Source organism: Ochotona curzoniae, unplaced genomic scaffold, assembly GCF_017591425.1.
Source record: "Ochotona curzoniae isolate NIBS_2020 unplaced genomic scaffold, NIBS_Ocur_1.0 scaffold_3890, whole genome shotgun sequence".
Classification (NCBI taxonomy): Eukaryota; Metazoa; Chordata; class Mammalia; order Lagomorpha; family Ochotonidae; genus Ochotona; species Ochotona curzoniae.
This window is the reverse complement of record NW_024467115.1, coordinates 42,560,259-42,572,269: the sequence shown is the minus strand read 5'-3', so window position 1 is coordinate 42,572,269 and position 12,011 is coordinate 42,560,259. Positions and strand designations below refer to the sequence as shown.

The 12,011-nt window shown below is 48.7% G+C and overlaps 1 protein-coding gene across 1 annotated transcript in view; it reads left to right on the top strand.

Annotated features, from left to right (window-relative positions):
* Positions 1 to 12,011, top strand: part of DYNLT2 (dynein light chain Tctex-type 2) — a 45,862-nt gene that overhangs the window by 26,267 nt on the left and 7,584 nt on the right. The window contains exons 3-4 of the mRNA XM_040965168.1: positions 3,642 to 3,800; positions 5,517 to 5,637. Coding sequence (XP_040821102.1) covers positions 3,642 to 3,800; positions 5,517 to 5,627 — 270 coding nt within the window. The 3' untranslated portion in view covers positions 5,628 to 5,637. The remainder of the gene's footprint in view (positions 1 to 3,641; positions 3,801 to 5,516; positions 5,638 to 12,011) is intronic.

Genomic DNA, 12,011 nt, shown 5'->3' with positions numbered 1-12,011 from the left:
CTTCATTTCCTCCAGGCTGCACACTGATTTCTCACTAAACACTAGTTACCATTAGCTTCTTTGCATTTCCCTGGAGGCCAAAGAGAAAGTGTGGCAGAATAAGGGGTTGTAGTTAGGAATACATGAAGAATGAGGAGGCCGATGAAGATAGCAAGGACCCAGTGCAGGACTGGATTTCAACATTGATGCATATTTTTAAATGTTGTCACTGCCCGGTCTGGGTAGCCCTCAGATCTGATGGCCAGCAGATCAAGAACTGTAGTGGTGGTACATGAGGTGCCATTTTGTACACTGTGGCAATAGCTTTAGGACTGCAGGGATAATAGTGAACTGAGCATGTGCTGAGCTCGCGAGAACTTGCTGAGTTCAGCGAATTGCACTGGTCCCACAGGAAAATAATACCAATTGTGGCATTGTACCAGTTAAAATAGGTCCGTGTGGCACTCAGACCTAGCGTCCAACAGGTTCTGACAAGTTCAATGCCACCAACAACCTAACTATATAGGACACCTGGTGTCTCCCTAATCCTGGGACCTGCTCCAACCGGAAGAGGGAGAAAGGCTGCAGAGATAACAGTGCAGCCTCAGTACAGTATCACAGGAGGAGGAGAGTGGTGAGCCAGGAGCTGGGGCTGTGGAGACCACAGTGGAAATCTAACATAAGAACTCAAACCTGGAAATCACTGGAGGTTGTGGCACAAGCGGCTGCCAGCAAAAAGTTGTGTACCAACTGCAATAAGTAAAATCGCATTGTAGACCTGTGGATGACAGAGCTTAGAAACCTGCCCCAAGGAGAAGACTCTGCTAACCAGAAATACAATGACCAAGAGCAAAAGAAGAGACAAAGGTACAATGCATATTACTGAAAACTCCCCTGCAAAGGAGCAAAACCCTATGCCAACCTCAGAGTTAACTGAGAAAGACATCAAGAAAATGGGGCATACAGAATTCATAAAACTCATTTTAAAGCTTCTGATAAAAAATGAGAAACACATACAAGAGTTCAAAGAACTTAAGGAAGCAATAAAGCAATCAAGGCTGATATATCAGAAATTAAGAACACAGTAGAGCAAATTAAAAGTACAATGGAGAGTCTCCAAAATAGAATGAAGCAAGCAGAAGAAAGAATCTCAGAATTGGAAGATATTTCCTGTCACCAGGGGGAAGCAAATAAAAAGCTGGAAGCAGAGCTGGGTCAGGCCAAAAAAAAAAAAGTATTCAAGAATTGAAAGACACTATTAAAAGGCCAAATATAAGAGTTATGGGAGTCCTAGAAGGTGCAGAAAGAGTTGAGTTTGCAAATGTATTTAATGAAATAATCAAGGAAAATTTCCCTAATCTGGAGAAAGAATTGGGAAACAAGATCCAGGAGGGACACAGAACTCCCAACAGGCTTGATCAAAAGCGATCTTCACCAAGACATATGATTATCAAGCTCTCTTCAGTTGAACATAAGGAAAAGATCCTTAAATGTGCACTTTAAAAAAATCAATTGACATATAAAGGAAGGCCAGTTAAGCTCACAGGAGATCTCTCACAGGAAACTCTACAGGAAAGAAGAGAATGGAGTGACATATTCCAGATTCTAAAAGAAAAAAATTGTCGGCCTAGGATAACATACCCTGCAAAGCTTTCTTTCATCTTTGAAAATGAAATAAAATTCTTCCACAGTCAAGAAAAGTTAAAAGAATTTGCCTCTTCCAAACCTGCTCTACAAATGATACTTCAAGATGTTCTTTTGGGCTCAGTGGCGTGGCCTGGCAGCTAAAGTCCTCGCCTTGAACGTGCCGGGGTCCCATATGGGCGCCGGTTCTAATCCCAGCAGCTCTACTTCCCGTCTAGCTCCCTGCTTGTGACCTGGAAAGCAGTCGAGGACGGCCCAAAGCCTTGGGACCCTGAATCTGTGTGGGAGACCTGGAAGAGGTTCCTGTTTCCCGGCTTTGGATCGGCAGCACTGGCCGGCCGTTGTGCTCACCTGGGGAGTGAGTCATCGGATGGAAGATCTTCCCCTCTCTCTCTCCTCTGTATATCTGACTTTGTAATAAAAAGAAATAAATCTTAAAAAAAATGTTCTTTTGTCAGAGAAGAGGAATAGCACCTACCAAAAACAAAGGCAAATGGGAAGAACCTCCCACTAAAATGACAACAGAAGACTAAACCAATGAACAACCCATTCCTAAAATTACAGGACCAAAGTACCATCCATACATGTTAAACTCTGAATGTAAATGGCTTAAGCTCAATCAAATGTCATAGATTAATAGACTGGATTAGAAAAAACAAAACAACATATATTTATTGTCTAGAAGAGACATACTTCACCAACAAAAATCAGCGGAAACTATATCGCATGGATTTTAATGTTTTCTGTTAGTTTCATCTCTTTAAAACACTTTTCTTCTGATTAAATCATTCAATGACTCACAGATCCTACAGTAGCATCATTTTCTTCAAGAAGGTTCTTGATTTTCATCTCTAGCTACACGTTAGGCATTTTGTAGCATGTTATTTAACTTCATGGTGTTGTTAATTTCTTTTTTCTCCCTGATACTGATTTTGTTTTGTGGTTTTTCAGTGAAGGGGAGGTATAGTAACTGTGTAATGGAGACTGTCATATCTAGTAACTTCATGGCATTGTAAATCTCTATTTTTCTTTCTGTTGATGATTTTGTACTGTGGCTTTTCATTTAAGGGGATGTACAGTAGCTGTAAAATGGAGACTAACATCCAGATGTGAGGATACAATATAGTATTAATTTCTACTTCCAGACAAAGATGGACTTACAATGAAACTGTTTACTATATCTTGACAATAGGATGCTGGACTCTCTGTCATTGTCCATGCCTGCAATGATGGACATATGACTGTGTATGGAGAACTATATTTTGGTAATGATATAGAGGAACTAGGTGGGGGGAGGTTTTGGGGAGGGGATAAGGGAAATGCCAGGAGCCTATGGAACTATATCATAAAATTATAATAATAATAATAATAAAATGTTAAAAAAAAAAAAGGTGTCCCTGCCCAAGAATTTCCAGAAACCTCCTTTGAAAATTCCCCTGCGTCTCCCTAATAATAGGTTAGCAGAGTAGTCTGGCCAAATAGAATTATATCGTTAGTGTAGGGCAAGCAATAAAGCATTAGAAAAAGCAAAACACATCATTTAAAGACCTGTTTGTTTGCTTACTTGAAAAGCAGATCATTAGAGAGGTGGAGCCAGAGCAGGCTTCCACCTGCTGGTTCTCCCCAAATGGCTGCAATCGTTGGAGCTGGGTATGTGCAGGCTGGAGCTGCATCCTGATACCCCACCTAGATAGCTAGGCCTGCTTCCCGGGGCATAGCTGCAGAAAACTGAAAGGACAGTGGCCAGGATTTGAATAAATACTTCAACAAGAAATGCTGGTATTGCAAGAAGCAGTTTAAGCCACTTTGCCATGGTACCAATAAAACAGAGTGATTCTTTTAAAACATCATTGAACTAATGTAGGAAGTACAAAATTTATTTACTGTTATTTGTTAGTAATGTGTATATGTTTAATTGTTTTAAATAGTGTATAACTTGGGTATGTTTCTACTTGTATTTTTACATTGAAAGTATTTAAATGGAAAACTAAACTGTTTTCTTCAAAATGTTTTCAAAGGAAAGTCTTAAAGATGTCAAATACGATGATAAAGTCTTCTCTCATTTGTCCCTTGAATTGGCAGACCGCATATTGTCAGCAGTCAAAGAATTCGGGTTCCATCGTTACAAGTTCATTATAAAAGTATTGTTTATTCAGAAAACTGGTCAAGCAATAAATGTAAGTAGCCATTGCTGTCTCCAGCAGTAGAATGCTGGCGATTTAAGGGTTCTGCGGTTGGCTCCAGGGCACAGCACTGCTCTGAGGGTGCCCTGGATGGGAGGATGCTTTTGTAAATACATTTTGTTTCACTGCAAATGATTTGAGAAGCATTGAGCTGGAAGCTGTGGTGTGTTGTTGATAGTTTATTAATCTGCACAGCTACCACATGCTTTGATCATACCAGCTTGGATGATTTAATGTTAATTAACAAGTAAGTTTTGAAGAGGAAAAAGGCCGTAAGCTTGTGTCTGGATGATAGATGGTGTAGAAAATACCTTGAATGTGACTGTAACTCTTGAGGTGTGCCCACCGCAGCCAACTTTGGGGATTGTGGAGACAGCCTCAGTCTCTGGGTGAGGCTGTCCACGAAGTTGAAGCAGCAGCCCACATGGCCATGGCCTTGGGATGTTGGCTTTATCTACAGATGGTGCTGTAATAGCTGCTCGCCAGAGCTGCTGTGAGGGATGATGAAATGACCCGTATTGCACTCCTCTGCATAGTCCCCAGCACAGGCCCCGCAGGAAGCAGTTGGTTACTGCCATTAGCCCACGTGGCTGTGTAGATATCTTAGGGAGTGACAGTGCATGTTGGGAACAATCTGTAGGCTTCCTGGAGGGGGACCTGCATACTGCAGCATGGGGAGGGAGATTGTGTGTGGGGCAGGCAAAATGTAATTCAGCAAGACTGACCCAACAGGGACGTTCTGGATAGCACTGGTGCTCCAGAAAGGAAACTGAGGAGGGCAATAGGCAGGTATGAGGCAAATGGTGACCTGGGGTCATCTGGAGAGGGGAAGACCCTCTGAGGTTCCAGTGGGAAAGTCTGGAGAGTAGACTTGGTGTGCTTAATTAATAACCAGGGTTTCTGTCTGCCTGTAGCTAAAGGAGACAGGAATGGGGCAATGGTTAGCCAGTATGACGTCATATCTAACCACTGAAGAGCCTGCCAGCTTGGAACCACAGCCATCCTTGGGCCAGCTCTCTCCGGAGCCACTGTTCGGTCAGCTGAGCCTGTAGCTCCACAGTACTCTCTTCAACATCTGAGAGCTGTTGCTGCTGCTCGGAGGGATGCCAGGGCTCTCCTACCGTGAGCAATGTGCCTCCGTTGCAGAGTGGGCGTCTACGCACAGCAGTCTGTGAGGGCAGGCGCTGCAAGACCTTGAAAGGATTAGGTCATAAGTTGCCTAGGGTCACTTTCTGTTGGCCAACAGATAAAGGCAACTCCATTCAGAGAGCGTGCACCAGGGCCAACCTTCTGGTAGGGAAAGCGCTACGGAGTGGATGGCCCCTTAGGCTGAAGTGTGGGTGCCATTGTAAATGGGACAAATGAGTCAGGATTTTCTGTAGCAGCCTTCCTGGATAATGAGCACCATTTCTCATTTCAGGCTGAGGTCCTTCGGTTCAAAGTACTTGAAGGGTGGGAGAACTTTGTGCAGACTGTAACGTGGAGTGCAGGCCACTCTGCAGTTGTTCACACCCTGCTGAGGTGGCACTGCCCTGTCAGATAGATCCTACCCTCTTCCAGAAGGAGGGTGGGCCCAGCAGCATGGAAGAAAAAACTGACAGATGGTACCAAGACACCTGCTTTGGAAACTCAAACTATTTAACAGAGATTTGAAAATCACTTTTTAGCGTGTTCAGTCTAAAGCTGGTCTTTTAAAAACTTTCCTCACAGATTGCCAGCAGATGGATCTGGGATGTTGCATGGGACAGCTGGGTTGAAGCTAAACATGAAACTGAATCGTACGTGGCACTGGCTTTGGTATTTGCTCTTTATTGTGAATAGCTTCTGACCTGTAACTGTTTAAAAATAAATGAGACGGAAAGATTGTGGCCCTTGTGGTGGTTTGGGTTAGCTGTCTTGTCGTCTACAGTTGGGGGCTTTTAATGAAATTCCTTTAACAGACAAGCAAACGCTGGGTTTTTACATTTAAATTAACCAATTATATTTATTAATATTCTGTCCCAAAAAAGTAGTATAGAAAGTGTGTATCTGTACCCATGTCTATATTTATGAATTTTATTGTGAATAATAGTACAGGAAAAATTTTCAGGTTTATGAAAATTAGAATTTGTTGCAAGAAATTTAGATGCAACCTTGTGAAATATTAAATTAAACATATTTTAAGATTAATTTTGGAAAACTTCTAAAGGCAGCTTCATTTTATATGGATTTAATAGTTTTTACTTATTCTTTTGAAAATAGTTGACAAGTTTGAAAGAAAGACACTACCATATTTGCTACTTCCATCGCTAATCAAAAAGTATAGTTTCTGTTTGTTAGTTGGGCTCCTTTCTAAATGTGTTATTTATTTATTTTCATTTTATTTGCCAATTAGTAAGACAAAGAGACAGCCAAGAGAGAGATGTTCAGGCACTGAAGCCTGTAGCAGCCAGGTCTGACTCAGGCCCAAGCTGTAGAACAGAACTCTGTCTGGCTCAGTGGCCTTCCCAGTGAACACATACTCCGTGATTGTCCGTGTCTGAGGTTTGGGATGCCGTCACAAACAACACTTCTCACGGTGCCGCCTGGGGCTGAGTGACTTCCTTTGTGCCCTCCAATACTAGCCTTTCCTGGCCCCATGCCCTCCCAAGCCTCTTCCCCTAAGCTATACTCAGGCTTGCAGCAGCCAACCTCTGCCGTGCTCTCCTTCACCCACCCCTCCTAGGCAGCATGTTGCCATGAGCCACTGAGCCATCACGCTGACCCTGCAGACCGAACTGCCCAGGCAAGGACCCCTCCTTGAGGAGCTGTCAGGGAAATGTACACCACAGCCACAGGATCACTGGAGTGCGGGATCCTGGCTGTTCCCTCAGGAAGACCCCCATTGTATTTTGAAAAAAAGTTATGCGTTCGTTCGAAAATTCTTCCTTTCTCTGCAAACCTTTTTTTTTTTTTTAAGATTTATTTTTATTATTTTTTTCATTGGAAAGGTGGATATACAGAGAGGAGAGACAGAGAGGAAGATCTTCCGTCCGATGATTCACTCCCCAAGTGAGCGCAACGGCTGATGCTATGCCGATCCAAAGCCAGGAGCCTCTTCCAGGTCTCCCACGCGGGTGCAGGGTCCCAAAGCCTTGGGCTGTCCTCGACTGCTTTCCCGGGCCACAGGCAGGGAGCTGGAAGGGAAGCGGGGCTGCCGGGATAGAACCGGTGCCCATATGGGATCCCGGGCGTGCAAGGCAAGGACCTTAACCACTGCGCCACCGCGCCGGGCCCTCTGCAAACCTTTTAAAGGCTGCTGGAACAGTCCTGTAGCTCTGTTGCTGCTGCCTGTAATTTGGCTTACTCCTGCCTTCGCTCAAGAACTGGACCCACTGGGCCAGCATCTTCCTCTCTTTTCCACTCCTGCCACGCCCATGGAAGGGCCTTTGAACAAGGGATCCTCTCACTCTCCTTGGTTCTGGCATATGCACATCTCAGCTATGCTTTAGGGAGACAGCACTGTCCTCCAACTACAGGGTTCACAGATCACTATGTATGTGACGGATGGGCCCTGTCTGTATCTTCTTAGGCTGCCACATGGAGCATCTTGGACAGGGTGGGCTCAACCATAAGCATTTCCTAAGATGCTGGTGTCCTGGGAGAGGGACTCCTGCTGGCGATACCTCCCAGGCCTTTCCTTGCTGAAAGAGGATCCTGTGTGTCTCCCTGCTTTCCGACCTGGAGCCCTCGTGAGTTTGTCTGGATTCAGCCGCCTCCTGAAGGCCTCACTTCGAGCACCATCACCCTGGGGATTTGCAACTTCCCCATATCAGCCGCAGGGGACACCCACATTCTGCCCACAGTGGTCTCACATCCTTTCTCCAAAACCCCCCGGACTTGGCTTGTTGCACATATCCAGCCGGTTCTTCCCTTTCTGCACAGTCACAGGTAGTTGTGCTGCCTTCTTGTTATCAATGACAAACCCATGTGGTGCTTTCTAAAAAGGTATCTCCAAAGGAGGGAGCTGGTTAACAAAAAGCAAAGTACAGCATGTAAATACAAAGTATCAGTGCTGGAAGCCTAACTATGTGATTACTTGAACATGACAATGGCAAAGCCAAGTGCAGATAAGGAGGCGTACACAAAAGTCACTGTGAGGGATGTGGAGAAAGACCAGGCTCGCAGAAACCACAGGTGTGCTTGTTTCAGTTGTCCTGGAAACAGAAGAGTGGTGATGTGGTAGTTGGGACTGGAGAGGGACTTTTCTCCCACTTTGCATTGAAGAACAAAAAGTCCCAAATAGTTTGATTAGAATTCGGGCCAACATGTTCAAGTCAGTTGCCATGTTTAAAGACGATAACTGCAAAGACATTGAAAAAGAATCTCTTTTTTCCCCAGTGAAGTCTGCTCTCATCAGTTTAGCAGCTGGCATGAACAAAGTGCGAAGCAACCCAGTGGAGATGCTGTCTAGCTCAGAGTGCTGGCATGAAATCTGCACAGTGGCCTCAGAGGTCACTAGGGTGGGTGTGGCAGAACCACTGAGATGGAACAGGGCAGGTTACTGGCTGGAGGTGTTTCACAATGCTGAAGACGCAAAGACAGTGCAAGCTCAGCAGAGTGTATTTGCTTTTCAATACACAAGAGCTAAGTCTCAGACAGCAGAAAGCCATCAGGCCACTGTCAGTACGAAGAAAGTCCTAGCACCCAATGTGATAACCTAGAGGCTAAAGTCCTCGTCTTGCATATGCCAGGATCCCACATGGGTGCCAGTTCATGTCCTGGAGGCCCCTCTTCCCAGCTAGCTCCCTAGCTGGTGGCCTGCGAAATCAGTACAGGATGGCCCAAAGCCTAGGGACCCTGCACTCTCATGGGAGACCTGGAATACGCTCCTGATCCTGGCTTTGGATCAGCTCAGCTCCAGCTGTTGCGGCCCCTTAGGGAGTAAATCAGCAGATGGTAGAGCATGCTTTCTGCTTCTCCTTTTTTGTAAATTGACTTTCCAATAAAAATAAACCTTCAAAAAAGAGCAAGCCTTAATGCTGCATGTTTCCCATGTAGTAAATGGCAATGCCCCAGATATGTATCTTAAAAACCCCGCACAGGGCCGGGTGCGGTGGCCAAGTGGCTAAAGTCCTTGTCTTGAACGTGCCAGGATACCATGTGGGCACAGGTTCATATTCTGGCAGCCCCACTTCCCATCCAGCTCCCTGCTTCTGGCCTGGAAAAGCAGTGGAGGATGGCCCAAAGCCTTGGGTCCCTGTGCTTGTGTGGGAGATGTGGAAGAAGCTCCTGGCTCCTGGCTTTGAATCGAGCTCAGCTCCAGCTGTTGCACTCACTTGGGGAGTGAATCGCTGCCCAGATCTTCCTCCCTGTCTCTCCTCCTTTCTGTATACCTGACTTTGCAATAAAAATAAATATTAAAAAAATTACATTTTAAAAATAAATAAATAGTTTTTAAAAAAAATGCCACACAGTTACAGTTAGCAGCAAGAGAGCTCTAGTGTTTTAGTAAAAGTTCACAACAATTGTGGCAGTTCTCTCTCGGGTTGATGTCTCTGTACAATGTCTCCATGGTCATTGGGTCCTGTGCTACTGCACACAGAACTTTGTACACTCCCTTCACACCTCTGACTCCTTACTTCTCTCTGTAGACCTCACCAGCCCAGGACTGCTTGTGAGGGGTGGGATTACAGCTGGTTTTCCCATGTTCTTCCCCCAACACGTGGGGCAACAATGGTGTAGAAAAGCAGCATGTATTCAAAAGTGACAGTACACACCCAGATCTCTCTCCAGCGAGGAACAAATGCTATTGCCCACACCCAACTGGGAGGCCCGAGGAAGGTCATGAGTGGGCTGGAGCTGAGCTGGCTTCCCCTGGGCTGTGCAAACGACTTTTCGGGGCGTGGGTGGGCTTCCTCTTTGGGGGCTAGGAAGCTGGAAAGGAGAGCAGGGGATTGGCTAGGCTGTTTGGCCTGGGAAAGCAGTGGCGGTAATCCAAGTCCTTGGAACTCTGCATCCATGTGGCTGACATGGAAGAAGTTCTTGGCTCCTGGCTTCGGATTAGCTCAGCTCTGCCCGTTGCGACCATTTGGGGAGTGAACAGTGCATGGAAGACCTCTTTCTCTCCTTCTGAATGTAAAATCTGCCTTCCAAGTAAGAATAAATTTTATAAAAAACGAATCCTGGTCCTTGTTTATTACTTAAAAAGCACGTTAAGCAACAGGCACATAAGCAGTGATAAAGCTTATTAAAAGCGAAGAAAACACAGCAGCAAGGTGAAGGAATGCACCATGGGGGGAGGGTTGGGGGTGGGGGGCTCCCAGAGCCTGTGAGACTGTGTCACATAATGCAATGTGATTAATAAAACATATATATAATTTAGAAAAAGCGAAGAAAAACACTCACACACGTGGGTATAGAGTGAGCGAGAGATAGAAGGGGTGGGGTGGAGGGAAGTAGTCGAGTTGAACCCCTATAATGCAAAAGCATGGCCAGACCCTGGTCCTCTCTCCTAGCTCTAGGTGGCCTGTCTGTTGCCCTCAGCAGTTCTCAGCCCCCATTTTCAATCTGTTAGCATCTTTACCCCTCACTCCTCAGGGAGCCTGGGAATTAACAATAGCCAGCTCCTTGCTCTGTGCTTTGCTTCCTGTGCAGTGGGTGAGCAGACCCAGTCTGGGGGTTCTACAACAATGCCTCCGACCAACTGCAGGAAGGGCACCTCAGCTCCTTACCTAGTCCATGTCTCCAAGGGAAGGAAGCGAGCACCCCTTTTCTGAGATAGTGTGCTGAGGGATTTATGACATGTCCATAGCATTCCACATGCTTGCACATGGGGCAGGGCCTGAAGCGTGTGCCCTGCAGCTCAGCCTGCTACCTCATGTCAGAGGTGCCCTCCTGAGGGAGGGTGTTTGTGGGGTCTTTTCTAAGCCAGGCCTCCATCCTGAACACCAGAAGGCAGCCTCAGTGCTGGCTGCTCTGGAAGGAAACGTTCTGATTTTGTATTCGACCCAAAAGAGAAAATCAGAACCAAATAAAGGAACAAATTCCAGCCCCCCTCCCCTTTGATTTAAACACTATCCAGAAAATCTGGGTTCCCAATCATACTCTCTTCTTGGCAGGGTCAGAAGCATGTTGGGGACAGGATGTCCCCGGCATTTCCTGCGGGTTCTCTCCCAGGAGAGGCTGGGAGGACAAAGCAAGCAGGTGGCCCCTGGGACTGCGAAGAGCAGGCAGTGGCAGCTCTGGGGGCACGTGATGGACACACTGCCCTTCCATGTGCAGATCTGGGTGGCAGGGAAGCCGAGCAGCTGGGCCTCACCTTCACTCAGCTGCCTGCAGGTCCCCTGAGGTTCTCCGTGTTTTTGGTGAAGTGGGCTGGCAAATTCCCCCAGCCACCGCCGCACCATCACCCTGAGGCCCGGGTGTCTTCACAGCTCACACGCCGGCAGACGCAGGTAGAGCAGGTAGAGCGGCGGCGGGAGTCCGGGGGCCCGCGCGGGGGGCCTCCCGGGGCGCTGCACCTGCACGTGCTAGGCCAGGGCGTCCCCGGAGGGAAACGGCCCGTCCTGGAGGCCCTGCGGGCCCGGGCCGCACGGCAGCCCGGAGAACAAAGGCTGCCGAGGGCGGCGGCCCAGGGCGCCGGGCGAGCCAGGGAGCGGCCAAGGCCGCGGCCGGGACCGAGCTCGGGGCGCCCAGGCAGGCGCGAAGCGAGCGCGCTCGGAGCGGGGCGCAGCCCTGCAGCGAGGGGCGGGCAGCCGGCAGGGCGGAGCGAGCAGGGACCCCGGCAGGGACCCCGGCTTGGGAGAGGAGGGGGCTCCACCGGGAGGCGTGCGGCGGGCACCGGGCGGGGTGCGGGGCTGGGCGGGCCCCCGTCGGGGAGGGCGGGCCGCCGCCCCCGGAGCCGGGGAGGAAGGGGCGGCGCGGGGACCCCCGAGCGGGGACGCGGCGCGGGCGGCGCGGTGGGAGGAGAGGGCTGACGTGTGGAGGGGCCGGGCCGGGGGCCGGGGAGGGGGCGGCGGCGAGCCGGGGCGGGGCGGGGGCCGAGGCGGCGGCGGGCCGAGGCGGGGCGCGCCGGGCCGGGGCTGAGGAGGACGCCGGGCCGAGCGCGGCGGCGGGCTGAGGGCGCCTGGGGCCGAGCCGAGCCGCGGGCCGAGCGCGGCGGGCCGCCGGGGCTGACGTGAGGAGCGCGCCCGCCGCCGCCGCCGCCGCGCCTCCTGCATCCGGGCCGCGCTCCTCAGGCCCGCG